This window comes from Canis aureus, chromosome 3, assembly GCF_053574225.1.
Source record: "Canis aureus isolate CA01 chromosome 3, VMU_Caureus_v.1.0, whole genome shotgun sequence".
NCBI lineage: Eukaryota > Metazoa > Chordata > Mammalia > Carnivora > Canidae > Canis > Canis aureus.
In genome coordinates, this window is record NC_135613.1 from 7,449,446 (window position 1) to 7,474,898 (window position 25,453).

At 48.5% G+C, this 25,453-nt stretch overlaps 2 protein-coding genes across 5 annotated transcripts; both read right to left on the reverse strand.

Moving 5' to 3' along the window:
• Positions 1 to 8,270: 8,270 nt before the first annotated feature.
• DPEP3 (dipeptidase 3) lies at positions 8,271 to 12,456 on the reverse strand. Of its 2 annotated transcripts, XM_077887850.1 has the most exons (10): positions 12,100 to 12,456; positions 11,637 to 11,763; positions 11,121 to 11,250; positions 10,887 to 11,028; positions 10,593 to 10,662; positions 10,271 to 10,447; positions 9,900 to 9,984; positions 9,339 to 9,414; positions 8,719 to 8,854; positions 8,271 to 8,625 (listed from the first exon to the last, which is right to left on the reverse strand). In XM_077887850.1, exons 1-10 carry the CDS (start codon positions 12,282 to 12,284, stop codon positions 8,386 to 8,388), a joined length of 1,368 nt encoding a protein of 455 aa, XP_077743976.1. In that variant the 5' UTR covers positions 12,285 to 12,456; the 3' UTR covers positions 8,271 to 8,385. The 2 variants fall into 2 exon arrangements, with proteins under 2 accessions (XP_077743976.1, XP_077743980.1); XM_077887854.1 differs by lacking the exon at positions 12,100 to 12,456 and having other exon boundaries at positions 11,121 to 11,270; positions 11,637 to 11,958.
• Positions 12,457 to 12,532: 76 nt separating this feature from the next.
• On the reverse strand, positions 12,533 to 24,930 carry LOC144307814 (dipeptidase 2-like). 3 transcript variants are annotated; one of them, XM_077887841.1, is made up of 11 exons: positions 23,407 to 23,647; positions 22,966 to 23,092; positions 22,571 to 22,700; positions 22,346 to 22,487; positions 21,991 to 22,060; positions 21,696 to 21,872; positions 21,262 to 21,346; positions 20,555 to 20,630; positions 19,501 to 19,636; positions 12,943 to 13,037; positions 12,533 to 12,667 (listed from the first exon to the last, which is right to left on the reverse strand). In XM_077887841.1, the coding sequence occupies exons 1-11, from the start codon at positions 23,613 to 23,615 to the stop codon at positions 12,655 to 12,657; spliced, it is 1,260 nt and encodes a 419-aa protein (XP_077743967.1). In that variant the 5' UTR covers positions 23,616 to 23,647; the 3' UTR covers positions 12,533 to 12,654. The 3 variants fall into 3 exon arrangements, with proteins under 3 accessions (XP_077743967.1, XP_077743970.1, XP_077743961.1); XM_077887844.1 differs by lacking the exons at positions 12,533 to 12,667; positions 12,943 to 13,037; positions 23,407 to 23,647 and adding exons at positions 19,055 to 19,407; positions 23,806 to 23,924; positions 24,537 to 24,930; XM_077887835.1 differs by lacking the exons at positions 12,533 to 12,667; positions 12,943 to 13,037 and adding an exon at positions 19,055 to 19,407 and having other exon boundaries at positions 23,407 to 23,640.
• Between the last annotated feature and the right edge of the window lie 523 nt (positions 24,931 to 25,453).

Below are 25,453 nucleotides of genomic sequence, written 5' to 3' on the forward strand. Positions count from 1 at the left end.
ATCCAGAATAGGTAAATCCATAGAGATGGAAAGCAGATTGGTGCTTGGGAGAAACAAGAGAGTGGAAAGTAGGGATCCCTGGGTGGCGCAGCGGTTTGGCGCCTGCCTTTGGCCCAGGGCGCGATCCTGGAGACCCGGGATCGAATCCCATGTCGGGCTCCCGGTGCATGGAGCCTGCTTCTCCCTCTGCCTGTGTCTCTGCCTCTCTCTCTCTCTCTGTGTGACTATCAAATAAAAATTAAAAAAAAAAAAGAGAGTGGAAAGTAACTGTTTAATGGTACAGGTTTTCGTTTTAGGGGGATTAAAATGTTTTAGAAGAAGATAGGGGATGGTTGCATAACACTGGGACTATTCTAAATGCTACTGACTTATAAACTTTAAAATGGTTAGTTTTACGGTATGTGAATTTCACCTCAATGAAAATATTGCTAGAACTACAAGGAGAAATTGATAAATACACCATCACAGTGGAAGATGTCAACATGGTTGACTAAGAGATCAAGAAAAAAAAAAAACAGCAACGGTATAAAAGATTTTAACAATACAATTGATGAACTTGAACTAATGGACATGTATATAGTCAGACATCCAACAATTGGAAAATTTCATATATTTTGTCAAGTATAAGTGGAACATTTACAAAGATTATTGGTTGTGAGGAGTACCTCAACAGAACTTCTGCTTCCAACCATGAGGCATAATAGGAGCCAAAGTTACCTCTCTGTGTAAAATAAATAGAACTTCTGACAAAATGTATAAAACAGTGATTTTAAGACATCAGACAATAGGTAGTGCAGGATTGGGATCCCAGACTGAAGGAAAATAAAATGATGTGAGCCCTAGGATAGCTGTAGCATGGGAGTGGGAGGAAAGGTGGGGAGCCCAAAAGGAACCAGTGGTCTTGCTGAGTTGAGGAGCAAAAAAAAATTAACTTTTGGGAAAGTCAAAGCACCAGATTTGCAGGATAGAATACCAGAGAAAGAAGCTGCATGAAGAGAGAGGTCTGAAATGTCTAGCAGGTCCCCTTAACTCCACCAGAGGATTGATCACACAGTAACAGAGCACTATCAAGGCCAGAGAAAGACCCACTGGAAAAAGTAGGTTCAACAGTTCCTGGAGCACAATAGTTCATATTCCCATTAACTCCAGTGAAAGACTCTTTAGTATATGGGACATTAGCTAGAATCTTCAGAAGAACACTTGCTAGCCCTAGATGAAAAATCAGTTGTACTAACAAAGCACAAAGGTCACCCTGTAGAAGTGGGACAGACTCACCCTCCCTAAAATATACTTCAGATGTCAGGACTGATAAGGCTACGCACACTCCAAGAGTGTATAGAAATGTACATTACTGACATAAAGAGGCTTTCTGGGAGGCACCTGGGTGTCTCAGTGGTTGAGTGTCTGCCTTTGGCTCAGGTCATGGTCCCGGGTTCCTGGGATCGAGTCCCGCATCAGGCTCCCCATGGGGAGCCTGCTTCTCCCTCTGCCTCTCTGCCTGTCTCTCTCTATGTCTCTCATGAATATATATTTTAAAAGAGGACTTCTGGGGAGAATAGGTTGACCTTAGGACCTTCCCAGCTGGTCCAAAAGTGGTTTCATAGAGGTGAGAAAGGACACTGACTTGGAGTTTATGGACAAAGATATAGCCAATAAGCACAGAAGATGCTCATCATTAGTCATTAGATAAATGCACATCAAGACCACAACGTGAGGTTGGTGGTTGAGATACCATTTCCCACCCTTTAGGTTAGCTATCACCAAAGAATGGAAAATATGTGCTGGCAAAGCTGTGGAGAAACTGGAACCTGTGTATGTTGCTGGTGGGGATGTAAAATGGTACAGCTGCCATTGAAAACAGGTTGGCAGTTTGGCAAAAAGCTAAACACAGAAATAGCATATGATCCAGCAATTCTATTCTAGGAATATACACAAAGGAATTGAAAGCAAGGACTTGAACAATTACCAATATGTCAATGTTCACTGCACAACTAAAAGGTGGAAGCAACCTTGGGTTTCACCGACAGGTGTGTGAATAACAAAACTGTGACCTATCCATACACGGGAATATTATTCAGCCATAAAAAGGAATGAAATCTGATATATGCTACAACATAGATGAGCCTTAAAGACATTTGGTTCGATGATATAAGCTGGATGCAAAAGGACAAGTGTTGTATGATTCCACTTACAGAAGTTAGCTGGAATAGATAAGCTCATAGAGACTGGGAAAAGAATAGAGGTTACCAGGGGCTGAGATGAAGAGAAAATGGGAAGTTACTGCTTCTTGATTAGAGTTTTTGTTTAGGACAATGAAAAAGTTTTGGAAATACCAGTGATATTTGTACATTTGTGAGTGTAATTAATGCAACTAATTTCTACATTTAAAAATGGTTAGGGCAGGGATCCCTGGGTGGCGCAGCGGTTTGGCACCTGCCTTTGGCCCAGGGCGCGATCCTGGAGACCCGGGATCGAATCCCACGTCGGGCTCCCGGTGCATGGAGCCTGCTTCTCCCTCTGCCTATGTCTCTGCCTCTCTCTCTCTCTCTCTCTGTGTGACTATCATAAATAAATAAAAATCAAAAAATAAATAAATAAATAAAAATGGTTAGGGCAGCCCCGGTGGCTCAGCAGTTTAGCGCCGCCTTTGGCCCAGGGTGTGATCCTGGAGTCCCAGGATCGAGTCCCACATCAGGCTCCCTGCATGGAGCCTGCTTCTCCCTCTGCTTGTGTCTCTGCCTCTCTCTCTCTCTCTCTCTCTCTCTCTCTGTGTCTCTCATGAATAAATAAATATAATTTTTTAAAAATTGTTAAAATGGGGAGCACTTAGCTGGCTCCGTCAGTGGAGCATATGACTATTGATCTTAGGGTTATGCATTCAAGCCCCATGTTGAGTATAGAGATTACGTAAAAATAAAATGTTTTATTATTTTAAATTTATTTATTTATTTATTTATTTATTTATTTATTTATTTATTTATTATATTAGAGAGAGATTGTGTGTGCATGCACGAGTTGTGGGGAGGAGCAGAAAGATAAAGAGAGAATCTTTATTTTTTAAAGATTTTATTTGTAGGAATGCCTGGGTGGCTCAGTGGTTGAGTGTCTGCCTTCAGCCCAGGGTGTGATCCTCAGATCCCGGGATCGAGTCCCATATCAGGCTCCCTGCATGTAGCCTGCTTCTCTCTCTGCCTATGTCTCTACCTCTCTCTGTCTTCTATGAATAAATAAACAAAATATTTTTTAAAAGATTTTATTTATGTATTTATTTGAGAGAAAGAGAGCAGGGGGAAAGGGCAGAAGGAGAGGGAGAGAAAGAATCTTGAGACTCCATGCTGAGCAGAGCTTGACATAGGGCTGGATCCCAACCACCTCAAGATCAGGACCTGAGCCAAAATCAAGAGTTGGACACTTGGGATGCCTGGGTGGATTAGCGGTTGAGCACCAGCCTTCAGCCCAGGGCGTGATCCTGGGGTCCCGGGATCGAGTCCTGTATCAGGCTCCCTGCACGGAGCCTGCTTCTCCCTCTGCCTGTGTCTCTGTCTCTGTCTCTCTTTGTCTCTCATGAATAAATAAATAAAATATAAAAAAAAAAAGAGTTGGACACTTAATCAACTGAGCTACTCAGGTACCCTGAGAAGGAGAGAATCCTGAGCAGACTTCACACTGAACATGGAGCCCAGCTGAGGTGGGGGGACGGAGGCTCAATCTCATGACCCTGAGACCATGACCTGAGCCACAGTCAAGAGTCCAGAGGCTTAACTGGCTGAACCACCCAAATGCCCCAAAATAAAATCTCTAAACCAAAAATAGTTAAAGTCTCAAATTTGTTATATACCTTCTACAATTAAAAAAATAACATGACATACAAAACCATTGAACAATACACTTTAAATGGGCGAATTGTGTGGTATGTCAATTATATCTCAATAATGCTGTTTTAAAAAGCAAACAAGGGCAGCCTGGGTGGCTCAGCGGTTTAGCGCCACCTTCAGTCCAGGGCGTGATCCCGGAGCCCCGGGATCGAGTCCCATGTCGGGCTCCTTGCATGGAGCCTGCTTTTCCCTCTGCCTTTGTCTCTGCCTCTCTATCCCTCTGTGTCTCTATGAATAAATAAATAAAATCTTTGGGGATCCCTGGGTGGCTCAGCGGTTTAGCGCCTGCCTTTGGCACAGAGCCTGATCCTGGAGTCCTGGGATCGAGTCCCTCGTCGGACTCCCTTCATGGAGCCTGCTTCTCCCTCTGCCTGTGTCTCTGCCTCTCTCTCTCTCTCTCTCTCTGTGTATCTCTCACGAATAAATAAATAAAATCTTTAAAAAGAAAAAAAGAAACTGCATTTCTAAAAAAAAAAAGCAAACAAAAAACACACGATGTAATTAACTGAATAATTCTAATATTTAGAGGACAGTAGGAGGAGAAAGAGAAAGTGAGAGCTAAACAATCTTCATTTTTCAAATTACTGGGTCAGTACATAATATCTAAAGTTTATATCTAAAGAGCTAGTAATTATATATATCATTTAGAAATATGGAGGAAAATACCAGTAAATACCAACAATTAAAGTGTTGAAAGGGATTCCTGGGAGAATAGAACTGGGGAATGGGAGTATGAGGACGGAAGTTGCCAGAACTCTAGAATGTCCTTCATGCCTCCTCCAATTGCCACCCCATCAATCACAGACATGTTTTTTTTTTTTTTTTTGGTAGTCTTTAGTTTTTTTATTATGCTTTTTAAAAGATTTATTTATTTGAGAGAGAGAACGAGAGAAAATGAGAAGAGAGAGAGCAAGAGCAGTGCAGAGGGGCAGAGGGAGGGGGAGAAAGAGAATCCCAGCCGACTTGCTGCTGAGGACCAAGTCCTATGTGGAGCTTGATCTCATGACCCTGAAATCATGACCTGAGCCGAAAATGTAAGTCAGATGCTTAATCAACTGAGCCACTCAGGCATCCCTAGTGTTTGTTTTTTAAAATTGAGATATAATTGACACATAATGTTGTGTAACTCAGGCATTTTCTAAATATATGAGTTTGATGATAATATTTTGTTTACTATTTAAAAGCTCAACCTGAGGGGCAGCTCTGGGTGGCTCAGTCAGTTTAACGTCTGGCTTCAGCTTGGGTCATGATCCTGGGATTGAGCCCCACTTTGAGCTATTTGTTCAGTGGGGAGTCCGTTTCTCCCTCTCTCCCTCTCTGCTTTCTCTCTCTCAAATAAATGAATAAAATTAAAAAAAAAAAAGAAAAGGAGCTCAACCTGAGCATAAATCTCTGAACATTAAATTTAGCCTTTTCTGGTTTTTGTTTTGCTTTTTAAGTAGACTCTATGCTGAATGTGGGGCTTGAACTCACGACCTGGAGATCAAAAGTTGCATGCTTTTCCGACTGAGCCAGCCAGGCATCCCAAAAAACTTTTTTATTGACAAAAAATATCCATACAGAAAAATTCACATACCATAGGCATACATAGCATGCTGAATGTTCACAAAATAAACACTCTCATGTAACCAGCACCCAGATCAAGATACAGCACTTTACTAGAACCCAGAAGCCCTTTTTCATGTCCACTTCCAGGCATTACCTACCCACAAACTGACTGTAACAGTATTGATCACTTTTGCCTGTGTTTGTACTTTATACACACGGAATAATAAGAGATTATTTTGTCCTGGCTTTCATTCAACATACTTTGAGTGATTCTTGCAAGTTTTATGTAACTGTCCTTGGATATATGCATCTTCAACTTTAGTAAAAAATGTCAAACTGTCTTCCAAAGCAGTTTTTATCCATATATACTGCCACCAGCAGGGTGTAAATATGCTTGTTGCTCCACATCCTTGCTAACACTTGGTATTGTTCACTTGTTGAATTTTTTAGCTGTCTTCACTATGAGTTTTATTTTGCATTTCCTTAGTTGCTAATAAGGTTGTCTACTTATTCGTATTCTTATTGACCTTTTGAATATCCTTTCTTATAAAGTTACTCTTCAAATATCGTGCCCATTTTTTTAAATTTTTTTTAAAATTTATTTATGATAGTCACAGAGAGAGAGAGAGGCAGAGACACAGGCAGAGGGAGAAGCAGGCTCCATGCACTGGGAGCCCGACGTGGGATTTGATCCCGGGTCTCCAGGATCACGCCCTGGGCCAAAGGCAGGTGCTAAACCACTGCGCCACCCAGGGATCCCTCGTGCCCATTTTTATATTGGCTTGTCTGTCTCTGGATGCAAGTCTTCTGTCAATTATATGTGTTGAAAATTTCTCCTGCTCTGTGGCTTGCTTTTTCACTCTTTTAAATGTTTAAAATAGTATTTTTAAAAAATATTTTACTCATTTATTTGACACAGTGAGAGGAAGAGCACAAGCAGAGGGATCAGCAGGCAGAGGTAGAAGAAGAAGCGGGCTTCCCACTGAGCAGGGACCCTGATGTGGGGCTCGATCCCAGGACTCTGGGATCATGACCTGAGCTGAAGGCAAACACTCAACCAGCTAAGCCACCCCCAGGTGCCCCTTTTTACTGGTATTTTATGACAAGCTTAAGTTACTAATTTTAATGTAACCCAATTTATCGATATTTTCCTTTGTCATTAAGGTTTTTTTTTTTTTTTATGATAGTCACAGAGAGAGAGAGAGAGAGAGAGAGAGAGAGGGAGGCAGAGACATAGGCAGAGGGAGAAGCAGGCTCCATGCACCGGGAGCCCAACGTGGGATTCGATCCCGGGTCTCCAGGATCGCGCCCTGGGCCAAAGGCAGGCGCCAAACCGCTGCGCCACCCAGGGATCCCCATTAAGGTTTTTTATATCCAGTGTCCCTATACTGAGGTCACCAAAGTATTTGCCTACATTATCTTCTAGGAGTTTTATTCTTTCAACTTTTACATTGGATCAATAACATATTCAAATTAATTTTATATTGTGTGTTGCATTCTGTATGGTCTGAGCTAAGGGATCAAATTATTTATTATTTTTATTTTTCCAAATGAATATCTAATTGTCCCAATTTGTCCTTGTTCTCCTTTACATCATATCCCGTGGTCCCTCCTAACTTCTGGCTAGCTTATCTGTATAGACTAAGACTTAACACCAGATGCACAGGTAACAGACATAGATTGCATTGCTTTTTCCACTGGCTCCTACATATGCATGAAGTCCAATCCCAATGATAAATCTCTTATTTTATATCATTCATAGTGGATCTACTTATCTGATCAAACACTGACTGAAAAAAAAAAAACAAAAAAAAAAAACAAAAAAAAAACACTGACTGAAATAATACCCTTAAAGTGACAGAACTCACTCTACCAGATAGCAAGACTTGTTTGAAAACTACTGAGATTAAGACATTGTGGTATTGATACTGTGATATATAAATAAACACATAGAACAGAATTCGGAAATAGACTTACACATATATGGACATGATTTGTAACATAGGCTCTGTATATAACATATACATACACAGAGAGTATAATTTCTCTTTCTCCCAATTTCAAGTTCCCATGGAATGAACTTAGATCAGGCTCTGGCCCACTCTTATAGATCAGGAAAGGAAAGTTGCCAAAGATGGAGGGCCTGCAGTAAGCCAAGCAAATGAAGCTAGTTTCCTTTTCTTTTTAAGACTTGATTTTTTCCCCCTCCACTAAAAAAAATCAGTTTAATATTAAGACTTTATGTGAAAAAATCTAAAATCTTTACAGATTTTCTCTCTTGATATTTCCAAACAAGTTACTATTTATTTTATAAATAATATCAGCTTCAACTTCTTAAAAACACACACACATGGGGCACCCGGTGTTAAGTGCCCAATCCTTGGTTTCTGCTCAGGTTGTGATCTCAGGGTCATGAGATGGAGCTGTGAGTTGGGACTCCTGCCTGGCTCTGCACTCAACATGGAGTCTGCTTGGATTCTTTCTGCCTCTCTTCCCCCAGCTACCGCCCCCACCCTTGCTCTCTCTCTCTCAAATAAATAAATCTTAACACACACACACACACACACACAGTTAAACCTTTCAGAGACTCAAAATCCACCCATTGTCACATTCCATAATGGGATAGACACCACACAGAAGTAGATTCCTTTGTGCTCTTCTGTGGGCTCAGACTTTTAGCATAAGAACATGGTGAGATCCCTCTGTGCTTTCTGAGAAAGAGACAAAGCTAGAGGCCACTCACCTGGAGCAGCTGGGGCTAGACCTACAAGACTCATCCCCAACCAACAGCCCACCAGGCCCTACTCCCCTGCTCCCCAGGGAGAAGGAAGAACTTTCACACCTGGGTCCATATCCAAAATATTTATTCTCAGCATATATATACTTGTGTCTGGAGAACAAGGAGGGGGACTTTGTGAGACTTTGCCACAATGACCTCAGGGTAGGGGGAGGACTGGCCAGGTCACCAGAGACACAGAATGAGGATTGAGAATGTGGCAGCAGCCATGAGGCCTAGAACAAAGTATGGGGAGGCTTTCAAGGGCCTCTGGAGGACCTGGTTGATTGGCCCCTGGATCACCTCCAGATGTGTGGCCAGATGTTCACTCTGAGGCTGAGACAGGAGGTGGGAGTGGCAAGTGACCACCTGCCTGTCTGGAAACTCTGCCTCCACAGGGTTCTGCCCACTGTTCTCCTCTCTCACCTGGGGATGGGAGTCAGCAGTTAGTGGCTCCCATAGCAACCTCTCCTCACCTACTCAAACCACTGCACCATCCTTTTACCCAGGCCAACATACTTGTTCCACCTGTCTGAAGACCCGCAGCAGGTTTCCACGAAGAACACCTTGGAGCTCTTCCTCACTCCAGCCACGACTCAGCAACTCCTCTATCAGCACTGGGTACGTGGACACGTCCTCCAGCCCCTGAGGGAACCTTGTGGCAGAGAGTCAGCCAGCTGTGGAACCGCAGCCCTGATCCTGGTCCAGGGCCCACAGTCCCACCAGCCCCAATCACATATGCAAAATTGAAGGCTATGTTCTCCAGGCTACTGAATGTCACTTTGGAAGTTCCTTGAAGACTGAGTTGCTTCAGAGGCATTTATGCCCTGAGCAGATGATTGGCCCAAAACAGATGGGTTGGACTGGGAGTTGGGCATGTGCTGGGTAAATGAGCTCTGCTTGAGGGAGGAGAGTACTTAATGAATGTGATGATCTGGAGTGGGAGTGGGTACCAGGCCACTGGAGGGACAGGAACAGCCCAGGAAACAGGCCCTGGGAGTGGAGAGATATCAGGTGAGCTGGAAAACCAGACCCTATGGTCAAGGTCTGAAGGACAGGAGGACCATGGCATGGGAACAGAGACTAAAGGACTCCCTGCTGTACCCCCTGCCCAAGACAAACCCCAGGGAAACACTCACCGTCCAGACCCATCATAATTTCCACCAATTCCGATGAACTCTGCTCCAATGACTGCTCTGATATGGTCAAAGTGATCTAGGGGGTAGGGATTAGTGGTGGGTAGCACTAGGCTGGAGTTAGCCCGGTCTGGGGAAGCTCAGCCCTGGCCAACTCTGCCCACAGCACTCCACACCATGGCAGCTGACTTCATGGAGCGCCTGGCCAGTTGTGAGTTTTGAAGCGACTATAGGCTTAGCAATGGACTTCAGAATTTTTTCTACCCAGGAGCCACCCTGCCTCTGGGTTCCTTGAGAGCCTGCCTGTACTGTCCAGAGATGTGAGAGCAAAGAGAGTCAGAGGCAGAGGCATTTGCTTCCCCCAAACACATCAGCTTTGACTGTGGTCCCAGGACTGTGGTCCCACAGCTTTGACTGTGGCAATGAAGAGCTGTATCTGCTCCCCTGAGTTGTCAGAGGTCTGCCCATTGCCCAACAGGTGTGCTCAACTGCTGGAACTGTCCTGAGGGCCCCGTGGCCATAGGCTCAAGCTAGAACTGCATAAGAGGTCAAAGTGAGGCTCACCTGCCACGGTGGACGTATTAGCAAACAGGTTACACTGAAGCACCCCCATGGACAGCGTCACCATCACAATGCCACCATTCTTCTTCTACAGAGATAAACAAATGGACACTCAGTTTGGCTCTTCTGGCCTGATGGCCTGGGGGCCCTGGGAGGACATTGCTCAGTCCTAACTTCAGGGGCTGGAAGAGACTTGATCTCTGGGTTTGTGGGTCCCTGAGTGGAGCCGGTTTGGCTGTGATTTTCAGAGATGGGGGAGGGTTAACCAGCCTTGAGTCCAAGGATGAGGCCCGGTCTAGTAGCTTTGTTCAAGGTCAAGAATATTTGTATGAAACATGCTTAGCTCTGGGTTTGAGGGCTGGGTAGCTACTCACAAGAAGTTGCAGGATGTCATCGGGAACATTCAGCAAACTGTTGCACACGGCCCTGGCAGCTGAGTGGGAGAAGATCACGGGAGCCTTTGACATCTTCAGCACTTGTCGTACCAAGGTGTCTGACGCACAGGACAAGTCCACCATCATGCCTAGTCGGTTCATTTCCCCTACCACCTTCTGCAGAGACAGAGTTTTGTTTTGTGTGTGTGGTTGTGAGGTGGATTGTTGTTGTTTGTGAGGTGGGGGAGATGTCAGGTATGCCCATATTTGCACATTATTTGTAGGGAATGGGTGGGGTGGGGTATGGAACAGGAGTCCTCACCTCGCCAAAGCTCGTCAACCCACTGACGTTGGTGTAGAAGTGGTGTTTAAACTTGGTGGAACTTTCTGCCCTGCAGGACAGCCAGAAGAGGTCAATTTCTCGAAGGCCATATCATGGGCTCTGTAGCCCCTCTGTTTGTCCATCCATCCCACCTCCAGAACAGAATAGGGATCTGGGCCAGCTGCTTTCCGGGAGTGTACCAGACCTGCTGGGAGTCCAGCCTCCTCCTCTGTGGACTCCTCTGCCCTCACCTCTTCCATCTACCATTTCATCCTGGCTAGGCACTATGCTCACCAGGGTGTGCTGCAGGTGAAGGTGAGTGTCAGGTAGCGTACTCCCAGCAGATAGAAACCACGCAGCACGGAGAGGCTGCTATCCAGTGAGTGACCACCCTCCACGCCAATGAGGCAGGCCAGTTTTCGAGTGCTGTTCAGACCTAGAAGAGGATGGATAATCAAGTGGTCAGGGCCCAGGACCACTACCACCAGAGTTAGGAGCTCACCATCTATCCCCCCATTTGCCAGCCACCTGCTGCTGAGGTCACAAGATCCAGTTCAGAGTAGGAGGTACACATGCGATGAATGAGGTCAATTTGCTCCAGGGTGAGGCGCAGGGCATCCTGGTCCTGGGTCTGACATGGGGCATAGGCTGACCAGAACTAGAGGCAGGCCCCGGGATCTGGCATGAGATTAGGGTGGTCTCCAATGTCCTTGGCCTGCCACTCCTCCTCAGCCCCCAAGGTTCTTATTCAGGTCAGTGGCCCAGAATGAAATACTGTATGACCATGAAGCTTACTGCCAGCAACCAGACTGCGGACTGTGAAACGTCATTGTCTGCTGTTTATCCATGTGCTATGTGAATGCCCCAAGGCCAATCCACTATGTCCCTTTGGCTCTGGCAGCCCCCACGCTCACCAGAGATTTTCTGGTCACTCTCTGGTGTCCCCACAGAACCTGGGCATGCATGCGGCTGGCCTGTCTTGGCTTCCAGTGCCCCCACATTCCCAGCAGCCATGCTGTGGCACCCTGTGTATCTCTGTGGTACCTGGGCACCCACGAGGCCATCCTTAAGCTTGTCCAAGCTGGTCTGACCACGACTGAAATTGCGCAGGTTAACATCTTGCAGCCTGTTCTGGAAAAGCTGTCTCAGGAGCTGGGGCAAATGGTTGTGGCTGGGGGCATTAAGACAAGGTTAGAGGGGGAGACAGCACCTCCAGGTCACGCTGGGCACGCCGACATACCTGGTCCTGTCCTGTCCTCGTCCACCTCCCCCTATCACACAGGCAATGCAAAAGAAGTCCTGAGGTGCAGCTTTCGGAGGGGGGACGGGGTACACCAGGAGGGGGTAATGGGGCTCGGGGCCCGGGGGACAGAGCGGAGGGCGCATCCCGAGGTGGCGGGAGGGAGCCTTCTCACTCGCCCGCCCGCCCTGCGCCCCGCGCCCCGAGGGCCCCTTCCTCCCGCTTAGGGCCGGGCTCGCGCCACCGCCCCACCGCGCACCTACGCACCCGTCCACGAGAGGGAAGTCCCGCATCAGGGCCCGCGCGCGCTCCCGCAGACTGGGGGAGCTGGGCGGGGCGGGCGTGGCCTGGGCGCGGGGCACGGGCCACCGCAGCAGGGACAGCAGGAGCAGGAGACGCAGCGGAGGTCGCTGGCGGAGCGCGGGGGTGGCCTCCGGGCGCAGGGGCCGCATGCTGCGCGGGGCCACACAGGCGGACGGGCCGGTCTTGGGGGGCGGCTGGGGGCGCAGGGCGACGACGGGGCCCGGCCGGCGATCAAGGTGACCCAGCGGCGCGGCCCCGTGAGGAGGAGGCTGGAGTCGGTCGGCTTCCACACGGGCAGGGATCCGCGACGCCGCGGCGCAGCGTGACCGCCGGGGGCGACACAGCCCCCGGGCCCCCAGGAGGGCGCCCCCACGGGGCCACACCGGGCCCTGCCGCTGCCGCTTCCCGGTTCCTGGGGCCCGCGGCCGGCGGGGCGGCGGGGTGGGCAGCAGTCTCCCCAGCCTCACCCTAGCCAGACAGTCGCAGGTCCACGGGGGGTTTTAGTTGTAGGAACGTGCCTCACCCTGCAAACCTTCCATGAAAAACACTGAATTCGATCTCTATGTTTTGACTGACAGAAAAAGGATTCTATTTTTAGTAAAAAATGAAATTTAAGAATAATATGATGGGAAACCATTTTGTTTTAGTATCTAGTATTGAAATTGGCTTCTGTAACGTGTTAACAGATGCACACAAAAAGATTCTAGATGCTAAACATTAATTAACAGTAGCCCTCTTGGAAAGGGGGTTACCCACTCCCTGGTCAATTTACATCACATCTTGTTTTCTGTCATACGGTCATCCTACCTGAGGGATGTCCTGAGTAGTGCTGGTGAGGGTTGGCCAGTTTGGTAAGAGGTTAATGGAGGCACCACAGCAGCTGAGCTTTGAAAGGATAGGGTCTGGATTGGGCAGGGGATGGAGAAGGCATTGGACAGTAGCCCAGGCAAAGGTCTGGTTTGCACAAGACAGCCATCTGGAAGGGAGGAGCTGCAAGGTCCTCAATGGCATAAAATAATGGGACAAGAGTTCTCACTGGTAAAAGGGCACCTGGTCTGACAGGATTTCACGCGGGGCAGAAATCCTCCTCCTTCAAGGCAACATGGTTTCCAGGATGGTCAGAAGCCTGGACAGTGTAATTCATTCTGCAGAAAAAGCCCTGATGCAGTCGAAACTGACCTCAGAACTGATCTCAGAACTGCATTTGGGTGGCATCTGGGCTTCCTGGGCCTGCACCAGATCCTACTAGGCAGAGAGGGGCCTATAGCACAGATTAAAATTGGAAATGCCCCTCCTTCTGTATCTGTGTCTGTCACCTGTTCTCCCACCAGGGCTCCCTAATAAGTGGGCCTCCCCCTCTGGGCACCAGGAGAAGAGCCTTGACCTCTGGTCACCACTGCCTCCTGTCCATCACTGCTCCCTTCTCATGCCTAGGGGTTAAGTACTAAATCTGACCCTGCTGCCTCTGGCCGGCTTTGGCTCTCTCAGGAGTACGAGAGAGAGAAAGAATGTTTATTCTGGTCTCTCCTGTACTGGGCTGTCGTTCCATGGGAGGCCTTCATTTAAGTCATATAAATGACGTAATGAATGATGAATTTGCTAATGGTTTATCAAAAGTTCAGGGGTGCCTGGGTGGTTCAGTGGCTGAGCATTTGCCTTCAGCTTGGATCATGATCTCGGGGTCTGGGATCGAGTCCCACATAGGGCTCCCGGTGGGGAGCCTGCCTCTCTCTCTGCCTATGTCTCTGCCTGTCTCTCTGTGTCTTTCATAAATAAATAAATAAAATCTTAAAAAAAAAAAGTTCAGAAGTACTGGGGCACCTGGGTGGCTCAGTCAGTTAAGCATTTGACTTTAGGTTTTAGCTCTAACCATGATCTTAGGGTCATGAAATTGAGCCCTGTGTCAGGCTCCACACTAAGTGAAAAGTCTGCTTAAGATTCTCTCACCCTAGGGCAGCCCCGTTGGTGCAGTGGTTTAGCGCCGCCTGCAGCCCAAGGAGTGATCCTGGAGACCCTGGATCGAGTCCCACATTGGGCTCTCTGTATGATGCCTGCTTCTCCCTCTGCCTCTCTCTCTCTCTGTCTCTAAATAGATAAAATCTTAAAAAAAAAAAAAAAAAAAAAAAAAGGTTCTCTCACCCTTGGGATGCCTGGGTGGTTCAGTGGTTGAGCATCTGCCTTTGGCTCAGGGCGTGATCCCAGGACTGGGATCGAGTCCCACATCAGGCTCCCTGCAAGGAGCCTACTTCTCCCTCTCTCTGTGTTTCTCATGAATAAATAAATCTTAAAAAAAAATTAAAAGTTCAGAAGTATTGCACATACAGCTAATTCCTATAATAGTCTTAGGTGAAAGGAAAGGAACAAATGTTTATAATTAACTTTTAATGTCATCAGATTAATACATAAATGCCATTTCAAATGTCTGGTTTGGTTTGCTAAGAGTTATACTCTTCCTGATAATGACTGGGAAAGTTGGGCAAAATATAAAAAAGGCTCTGCCTCTCTCTCTGTGTCTCTCATGAATAAATAAATCTTTAAAAAAATAAAATCTTAAAAAAAATATATATATATAAAGGATCTTCCCGAAGACATCAGAGAGTTCAACAAGATATCAGAAAATTACTTGATGAGGACCGAGGGAGGGTAGAAACCCAGAAATGAGGCCAACTTTCGGGCTGTGTCTTCCATGAGGGGTGCTGTGGTCTAAATAGACAATGATTCATGTCTAGAGTCCACCAAAGTAAGCAGGACCCTGATGAACACTTAGTTTTGAGTTTGAACACAAAAGAATGCACCTAGGAGAAAGAATGAATGAATGAAGCTATCCCAGGCAGGCAGCAATTCTAGTGATTAAGCAATTGTCTTTCAATTCCAGACGCGGTCTCCTATTCTCTGCTCTGTGAGGCTGGGGCTCAAACTCTTACCGCATTTCCTAAACTCCTAGCTGGCTTCCTGTTACATTCTGCCAATAGGAGCTACAGAGGAAACCGAAAGGCAGTTTCTGTGCCAGCAGTGATGGTTGGCTGTAATCCCCAACCTCTGGCTGTCACAGAGAGCACCCTTACCACTCGTGTTTAGAACACCTGCAACTGCTGAGCAAGATCGTCAAGAGGTCTGCTCCCCAGCAGCGCAGGGCACCCCCATAAGCCTCGGTCTTCTACCTCCTGTTTCCATTTTTTCCTAAATGGACCCTGAGCTGGATCAGCTCTGCTTGGAAGGATCTGTAAAGGGATTAGGTCATCTCAGAGTGCTACTCAATCCACCCAAAGGAGTCAAGAAAAGGGAGAAGAGGTAAAATGAACAGAAAGGACTATTAGCACTTTCTGAGTAATACTGCAGAGCACAGCCAATTTGGAGCCTGAGGCAAAGGGAAAATGTGTATCACTATATACATTTTTAATGTATTTTCAATGATGAACTTTTCTAGAACAATAAAATAGTTGAAAAATATTAGAGAACTGAAAAGTAGGTGTATTAACTCACAACATTATTTTATTCATACTCAAACCAGAATTTATTATAATTTTACTTACATGGCTTTAATGGAGGCAAACTCATGCGTAAAAATGTTTTTGGCTTGGGATCCCTGGGTGGCGCAGTGGTTTGGCGCCTGCCTTTGGCCCAGGGCGCGATCCTGGAGACCCGGGATCGAATCCCACGTCAGGCTCCCAGTGCATGGAGCCTGCTTCTCCCTCTGCCTGTGTCTCTGCCTCTCTCTCTCTCTCTCTGCGTGACTATCATAAATAAATAAAAAATTAAAAAAAATTGTTTTTGGCTTTTTAAGCTTTTGTTTTAATCGTCTAATTTAGTTAACATACAGTATTAATTTAGTTTCATGTGCACTATATTAGTATCAGCAATTGCGTACATCACCTGGTGCTCATCACAAGTGCCCTCCTTAATCCCCATCACCTATTCCACCCTTCCCCCACCGACTTCCTCTCTGGTAACCATCAGTTTGTTCTCTACAGTTAAGAGTCTATTTTTTGATTTGTCTTTCTCTTTTTCCCTTTGTTTCTTAATTTCCGTACGACTGAAATCATGTCTTTCTCCTACTGACTTATTTTGCTTAGCATTACACTCTCTAGCTCCATCCATGTCATTGCAAATGGCAAGCATTTCACCTTTTATGCTGAAAAATATTCCATATATATGTATATATATGCCTCATCTTCTTTATCCATTCATCAATCGATGGACACTTGGGCTGCTTCCATAATTTGGCTATTGTAAATAATGCTACTATAAACACGGGGGTGCATGTGTCCCTTTGAATTAGTGTTTTTCTGTTCTTTGGGTAAATACCCAGTAATGGGATTGCTGGATCCATAGGGTAGTTCTTTTTTTTAACTTTTTAAGGAATCTCTACCGTTTTCCACAGTGGCTGTACCAGTTAGCATTCCTATCAACAGTGCACAAGGTTTCCTTTTTCTCCACATCCTTGCCAACATGTGTTGTTTCTTGTCTTGTTGATTTTAGCCATTCTGAAAGGTGTGAGGGGACACCTCATTGTGGTTTTCATTTGCATTTCCTTGATAGTAAGTGATGATGAACATTTCATAAATAATATTTTCAAAACTACTTCTTAGTTCATTTTTTTTTCTTTTTATGTTAAGATTTTATTTATTCATTCATGAGAGACACACAGAGAAAGAGGCAGAGACATAGGCAGAGGGAGAAGCAGACTCCATGTAGGGACCCTGACCTGGGACTCAATCCTGGAACCCCAGGATCACACCCTGGGCTGAAAGGAGGCGTTCAACCGCTCAGCCACCCAGGTGTCCCTTAGCTCATCTTCTATTGAGAGATTGAATGCTTGGCAATTTCTCTTGACCAAGTGAGGATCTTAAATAATTTTTAAATAACTGCAGCTTGTTAACTTCTTTTGTAGGATGCCATCATGACTGGTATAGTTAAATTTTTTTTTCAAGAGGGCGCATGGGTGGATCAATTGGTTAAGTGTCTACCTTCGGCTCAGGTTGTGATTCTGGGATCCTGGGGTCCTGGAATGAAGCCCTGCATCATGCTCCTTGCTCAGTGGGGAGCTGCTTCTAGCCTCTCCCTCTTCCTCTACCTGCTGCTCCCCCTACTTGTGCTCTCTCTCTCTGTCAAATAAATAAATAAAATCTTTATTTTTTAAGGCCATTTCCAAATTTTTGTAAAATTCCACAAAGCAAAATTTGTTAATTTTTATTTATTTATTAAGATTTTATTTATTCTTTAGAGACACAGAGAGAGGCAGAAACATAGGCAGAGGGAGAAGCAGGCTCCTATTGGGAAGTTCGATGTGGAGCTCGATCCCAAGACCTCGGCATCATGACCTGAGCCAAAGGCAGACATTCAACCACTGATCCACCCAGATACCCCTCTATTAATCAGTTTTTGAAAATCCAAATACAATGCTGATTTTAAGTATCATTATTGTGTGTTTCTTTTCTTTTCTTTTTTTTTTAAGATTTTATTTATTCATTCATGAGAATGCACAGGGAGGAGAGAGAGAGGCAGAGACAGGCAGAGGGAGAAGCAGGCTCCACGCAGGGAGCCTGATGCGGGACTCGATCCAGGGTCTCCAGGATCACACCCTGGGCTGCAGGCGGCACTAAACCACTGAGCCACCGGGGCTGCCCTATTGTGTGTTTCTTAAAAGTTTTATTTTTAAAAATTTTATTTTTAAGTAATCTCTCTCTCTCTCTCTCTTTTTTTTTTTTTTTTAAGATTTTTATTTATTTATTCATGAAAGAGAGAGAGAGAGAAAGGCAGAGGGAGAAGCAGCCTGACGTGGGACTCGATCCCGGATCTCCAGGATGACACCCTGGGCCGAAGGCAGGCACAAAACCGCTAAGCCATCCAGGGATCCCTCTCTTTTTTTTTTTTTTTTTCAGAGAGAGAGCATGCATGCGTGTGGGCCAGGGAGGGGTTGGCACAGAGGGAGATGGAGAGAGAATCGCAAGCAGGCCTCAAGCAGGCTCTACATCAGGTGCTAAGCCTGAGGTCAGGCTTGATCTCACAACCCTGAGATCATGACCTGGTATGAAATCAAGTCAGACACTCAACCGGCTAAGCCACCTAGACACCCCAAATTAATGTGAGTTTTAAAAATATGACTGCTTTTAAGATCATCTCTTGTATTTGACTTCTTCAAGTTCAACTTTAAAGTACACAGTTTGGGGTTATTATGAAGAGGGCCACTTTAAATATTATTTCACATCCTTTTTTGGAAAACCTATGAACGTATTCCTGTTGGGTATAGACCTGGAGTGAAATTGCTCAGTCATGGGGTCTGCATAGACTATTAGTATTAACTATTATTTTTATTAGGCATTATCTATTATCATATGTTATTTATTATTTTTAGCTATCATTATTAGCATTAACTCTTAATTTTGGCTATTAGTAGTGCAGTTGTTATTACCATTAATGGCCTGTGGAAAAGACACTATGGTTTTCTAAGTAGCTTCTGCCTCTCAGAGAGGAAGTCCCTGAGAGGCAGAGGAGGGGTTGAGTTCACATCTAGGGAAGTTCAGTGATTGGAGGCCCAGTGGCCTATCATGTAGCCTGGCATCCTGGGCTCTGTCCAAATAGGAACAAAGATCATTTGTGATCCAGGCAGGTTCCCTTCTTGGGAATCTGAGCCAGAGTTCCCTTCAAATTCCCTGGGTGGTGGTCATTGAGTCAGGATGTGGACTGAGGTGAGCTATTGTGAAGCAGCTCAGAGGAAGATCCACTCTCCCACAGCTGGAACTACCCACTGTCTTCCTCAAGAGTTGAGTTCAACTATCTGGGTCTACTCAGGCCATGCTAGTGAGACTCAGGTCTTACCTGAGTAACTGGTGGCTGAACTGCAGGGTCCCCTACCAACCACCGGAATTGGGAACCTGTGTCACCAGACTCCACCACAGAGAAGGACAGTCATGCCTGGTTCCTTGTGTAAAACATTTATTTCAGGAAATGTTTGTGCCTGCATGATGGGGGAACATTGTGGGGTATCCGCAGCTGCCATAGTGACATTTGGTAGGATTAACTGGGTCACCAGAACCACAGAATGAGGACTGAACAAGCAGCAATAACTATGAGGCCTGGGGCCATGATGGGGAGAGATTTTGACAATGACTGTTTAGGGGACCACTCAGGTGAAATCTCAGTTAGTTTCTGGTATGGAGCAGGGTACTGTGTCTGATGCAGACGTGAGAGAACGGAGCGGCAAGAGCTGCTCAGCTGCTCATCCGGGAACTCATCCTCCAAGGGCCTTTGCCCCTTGCTTGCCTCCCGTACCTGGAGGTAGCAGTCAGTGGTCAGCAGCTCCCACAGCAACTCTGACATGCTTGCTCAGACCCCCGAGCTACTCTTTTGCCCAGCCCAGCATACCTGTTCCACCTGTCCAAAGACCCGCAGTAGGTTTCCTCGAAGGACACCCTGGAGCTCTTCCCTACTCCAGCCACGCCTCAGCAACTCCTCTATCAGAACTGGGTATGTGGACACATCCTCCAGCCCCTGAGGGAAACTGTGTGGCCGAGAGCTAGTCAGCTGTGGAACCTCAGCCCTATTCCCTGTTCATGACTCAGCCACAGCCATATGTGTCCAGGTCTACTGAACTCCAGCCCTGGTCAGATGTGGGAATAGGAGACTTGGAGAGGGTAAGTGATTCAAACCTGCTCTTTATCCTGCAGAAGGAAGCTCCTAACCTCTTTCAATATTCATAAACACTCACTGAATTGTACGGTTGAGATCTATGCAGAGAGACCTTGGTGGCTCAGTCAGTTAAGCATCCCACTCTTGATCTCAGCTCAGGTCATGATCTCGGGGTTGTGAATTCAAGCCCTGTTTTGGGCTCCAGCCTTTCACTGAATACAAAGTTTTCCTCCATTTATAGAAGGACCTAGACTGACATCCTGCAGGCACACACCAAGCTGCAGGCAAAGAAAATGGTCAGTTCACACCAGACTTTGCTAAGAGTCTGCTCAGAAGCAGTGGGTCAGGGGCACCCTGGTTGGCTTGTTTGGAAGAGCATGTGGCTCTTGATCTAAGGATTATGACTTCAAGCCCTGCATTGGATGTAGAGATTACTTAAATAAATAAAACTTGAAAGAAAAAGAGAGAGAGAGAGAGAGAGAGAAAGAAAGAAAGAAAGAAAGAAAGAAAGAAAGAAAGAAAGAGAAAGAGAGAAAGGAAGGAAGGAAGGAAGGAAGGAAGGAAGGAAGGAAGGAAGGAAGAAGAAGAAGAAGAAGAAGAAGAAGAAGAAAGAAAGAAAGAAAGAAAGAAAGAAAGAAAGAAAGAAAGAAAAAGAAAGAGGAAAGAGGACTCTGGGTGTGCAGAGATGCAAGGTGGGCCTAAAGGCGATGAAGACCATGGTGTGGTAGATATGATGTCTATTAAGCTAACCCCACAGCTAGCCCCAGACAAGCCACAGAGAAGCACTCACCGTCTGGCCCCATCATAATCTCCACCAATTCCAATGAACTTGGATCCAATGACTGCCCTGATGTAGTCAAAGTGATCTGAGGGATGGAGAGTCAGCACTGTGGGGCTTCCAGGGCAGGGATGCGTGGGAACTGCACTCTACTGATTCCCCTTCTTGCAGCCTGTAGGCCATACAGGCCTATTCCTTCATGGCCTGACACCCAGTTCAAGGGCTTGAGAAAGCTGATCCCAGTTGACTCTAGACTGGAATTTAGATTTGGAGTGGACCCCATTTGGGCGATTTCTCATACAGGATTCACCCTGCCTCCAGTCTCCTTGAGAACTATGAGGGCTCCTTTCCATGAGTATAGAGGATGAGAGGGAAAAAAATACAAGTGACAAAGACCACAGAGATTTAAGGGGATGTTTAGTCCCTTGGTCAGAGGCAGGGGCAAGGAGTTTTGGGAACCCCTGCCGAGGCCCAGATGGTTGGCACCTGGGCTCTCTGTCTGACTGCCTCCCTTATATCCATGAGTGTCATAGTTACCAACTCTTGTGTCTTCAGCAGTTCCACATGGCACCAAGGTGCTTTATACCATCCATCATTGAGTTTTGGGGAGCGGTGCCTATTGCTTACAATAGGTCAGACCACTGGGACTATTCTGAGGCCCTTCCCTCAAGGCTTCAGGTCCAAATCAGAGCTGCTCAGAGAGCCCAGGCAGGGCTTACCTGCCACAGTGGACACGTTAGCTAACAGGTTGCATTGCAGCACCCCCGATGACAAAGACACCATCACAATGCCACCATTCTTCTTCTGCAGGGGTGGACAAATGGACACTCAGCTTGGCTGCCAGAACAACCACCTGTCTCTAGGCTCCTGTGAGGAAACTATTCAGCTCTGGCTTTGAGGTCAGAGGAGACATCACCTCTAGATTTGTGTGGATGGAGGAGTCTAAGCTCTGGTTGGGATGGAAATGTCTTGGAGTATTTACCACTTAGAACCCCCACACCTGAGTTCAAGAATTCAGGGGCTGTGGACTCTGGTTTTGTGGGACAGATGTTCAGCCTAGGGTTTGAGCAAGTTGAGGGAACAGGGGCTCAGATTCAAGGGCTCCTGGTTTAAACCTCTTGCTTTAGGTTTGAGGGCCAGGGCAGTCTCTCACCAGAAGCTGTAGGATATCATCGGGAACGTTCCTGGCATTCTTACACACACCTCGGGCAGCCGAGTGGGAGAAGATCACAGGTGCCTGTGACACTTCCAAGGCTCGCCGAGCCACAGTGTCTGAGACATGCGACAAATCTACCATCATGCCCAAGCGGTTCATTTCCACCACCACCTTCTGCAGGGACAGGTTGGGGAAGAGGCATTAGGGATACACATGCATGTGCCCTTTTCTGTAGGGAACTGGTGGGGCATGTGAATTCATGTGTGGCAGGGTATGGCACTAGAGTCCTCACCTCACCGAAGCTGGTCAGCCCACTGACATTGTTGTAGAAGGGATGGATGCCCTTAGCTGAGCTCTCTGCCCTGCAGGATGACCAGGAGGCTGTCTGAATGGTGGCCCTAACTTAGTCACAAGAGCCTACTGAACCCTCTCTACCTGCAACCCCTGGAGTGAGAGCAGGGACTCAAGCTGGGCTGTGCCTGGCAGGAGGTGGTCCCTACTGGGGATCCAGTCTTGTACCAACTCCTGCTCCTCTCTCCACTCCAGGGTCAGTGTCAGATCCCAGGGGTAAAGCTTGGTCTGAGCCCCAGTATGATCTTGGGCATGTCCCTGCATCAGTGGGTGCATACCATTTGCACTGAGCTCACCAGGGTGTGTTGCAGGTGTGAGTGAGTGTCAGGTAACGCACACCCAGCACGTAGAAGGTACGCAAGATGGAAAGGCTACTGTCCAGTGAGTGTCCTCCCTCCACACCAATGAGGCAAGCCAACTTCCGGGTGTTGTTCAGAGCTGGGGGCAGGTAGGTCAGGTGGTCACTTTCAGAGACTCCGGTATTCAGTCAAGTCCCTAACACCCCCCACCAGTCTGCCTACCTTTAACTGAGGTCACAAGCTCCAGCTCAGAATAGGAGGCACACATGCGGCGGATGAGGTCAATTTGCTCCAGGGTGAGGCGCAGGGCATCCCGTTCCTGGGTCTGGCATGGGACGTAGGCTGACCAGAACTGGGGGAAGGCCAAGGGTTGGCTTGGGCAGGGGTTGCTTTGGAGTTCCTTGACAGCCCACATGGCAAATGTGGTCACATGTAATGCACTGGTTGTCTCTGGTACTTGGATGCCTACCAAACTAATTCACTGTGAGCCCTGCAGCCCCCAGCATCCATATGGTAGCATTTGGGGGGGCCCTACAGTAACTGAGTTCCCTTGTGACTAACCTGTGCTCTCTGGGGCTTCCACACTCCCCCTCAGCCATGCTGTGTCCCTGTGGTACCTGGGCACCGACGAGACCGTCTCTAAGCCTGTCCAGGCTGGTCTGGCCATGGCTGAAATTGCGCAGATTGACATCGTGTAGCCCCTGGCGGTAAAACTGCCTCAGGACAAGGGGCATGTCATTGTGGCTGGAGGGAGGGCAAGGCAAGGTCAGGTCAGGGGCAAATGGGTGCGCTTCTTAGGCCTTAGGATCAAGCAGGACGTGGGTCAAAGCTGGTGGAGGGGGATGTCCCCCACACCACAGTCACACAGACTGTACCAGAACCCCTTGGGGCCTACGCTGGGGGTTCCCACCAGGGGCAGAGTGACAGACGAAGGGAAAAGGCATCCACGGATGCTGGGAGAGTGAATCACTGAGGACCTGAGGACCGCTTCCCCTGCCCTGGGGCTCCCCTGCCCTGGGCCGGGCTCGTGTCCACCGCCCCACCCCGCACCTACGCACCCGTCCACGAGAGGGAAGTCGCGCATCAGGGCCCGCGCGCGCTCCCGCAGACTTGGGGAGCTGGGGGTGGCCGGCCGGGTCGCGGAGCTGGAGGTGCCCGGCGTGGTGTGGGCGTCGCTTACCAGCCGCGGCAGCAGCAACACTAGGAGGAGCCGGCGCAGGGGTGGCCCGCGGGGCGCGGGGGTGCGCTCCAGGCTCGGGGGCCGCATGCTGCGCAGCGCACTGGCAGCCCTTGTCGAGAGGGGTGCGTGAGAGGGGTGGCGAGGGGCAGAGGGCGACGGGAACGCCGACTCCGGCCACCCCGGGCGCGCCGCCCTCCCCTCCCCTCCCCCCTCCTTTCCCCTCCCCTCCCCCTCCCTTCGCCTCCCCTCCGCCCGCCCCCGGCCCGCAAGACCTCACCCCCTGGGCGCTGGGCGCTGGGCGCTGGGCGGGCCCTCGGTGCCCGTGGCCTCTCCTCGCCGCCCCGCCGGGGCGCGGCCGGGCTGACCCAGGTTGCTCTGCCACCGCCTCTAATCCCGCTGTCCGAGAGAGAAGTCTTAGGGCGCCCCGCGCAGGGCAGCCCTCAGCCCTGAAGCCTCTCTCCACCCCGTCAGGTGCCCAATTAGGCCGGACCCTGCGCCAGCGCCCCGAGGCCACATGCAAAGGTCTCTGGCCACAGTACCCCGCGGCTCTGGCTCCCGGTGCCGAGCCACAGTGGGGGTGGGGGAGGGAGGGGACAGTTTCTGGGAATGGGGGGTTGACCTTGCAGACTTCGCAGTGGTCCTCTGCCCTGACCTCTCCCTCCCCTGCCTTCCTCCCTTGCCTACCCGTCCATCCCCTGGGGGGCTCAAGCTGAAACTGGGAACTGTCGGGGCGCCCCTCCCCCAGTCTTCCCCAGCTTCAGGAAAGAGCTAGCTCCTCAGGAGATGCTACACCTCCCCAGGGTCTGAATGGAGGGACTTCGGGGATGTGAACTGAGCAAGCATCTGAGGAGGGTCCGGGGTGGTTAACTGAACAGAGCAGGAACTCAGTAAGCGATTTGAGTGGAAGGAAATTGAGTCAGTTGTAGGGCAGCACAGCACCCCTCCCCCCATCCCAGCACCCCTCCCGCCCCAGCTGCTGGCTGAGCTGTCGGTTAGGATCCCTCCTACCTCAGTGTGGAAGTCCTCAGTGTATGAAGTTAGAGGTATGGGTCCTGAGGAAACGCCTGGCATCTGGGTCCTGAGGCTACATCCGCCTTATCTTCCAGCTCCTGTGGCTCTAGCTCTCCAGAAAACTCCAGGCTGAGTTGCGTCTTTCCTCTGAAGGCCCCACCCTCCTTCCCAGCCCCAGGCCCTTACCCTGGCTGCCTCCTCCAGGAACCACCTCCCTCCACCAGGCACCACACAAATACAGGGAAATGCATCTTCTCAGAAGCTCCGCCACTGAGAGGCTTCGAGGTCTCTGCCCAGACTCCGTCCCCAGCCTCTCAAGCTTCTACACTGAACCTTGGCACCCCCTGGAGCTGCTTTGCCTTTGGAACCTTTAACAGGTGGCAGGCGTGACCAGTGCAGGGGTAGTGACCCAAGTCGGAGGACTGGAGACCCTAGAAACCACCCTAGAAAGGAAATGAGCAAAACTCTGCAAGAGGCTCTAGGGGTCCTGGGCTACCCAGCAGAGGCCGCCCGGCTTGGGCTTGGGCTTGGGTATATTTGAATGATTGTGCAAATGGTGGTGCCCGGTGCGGGCAGGCAGGGGTGAAGGGCTACCCAGTGGCGCTGTGCTGGACGTCGGTCTGCTCTCTGACTACTGCGGCTGGAAGGTTCTCTGGCAGCCCCACTGCAGAGTGGGAGTCCCCCAGGGTCTGTGCTTGCCCTGGGTGGCTGGGGAGCCCAAACTCAGACCTGGCTCCCTCCTTTCTCCCCTCACCGCTGGCCTGCAGCCTGGTACCTACTCAAGCAGCGGGCTGAGTGAGGAGAGGGAGGAGAAACTCTTATGGCCGGTCTCCAAGACAAAAACTTTGTTTGGGAGAATAAACAACTTGTCTGTTCTACTTTTAATAGCCCCCCAGGAAGTGGGGTAGGCAGGA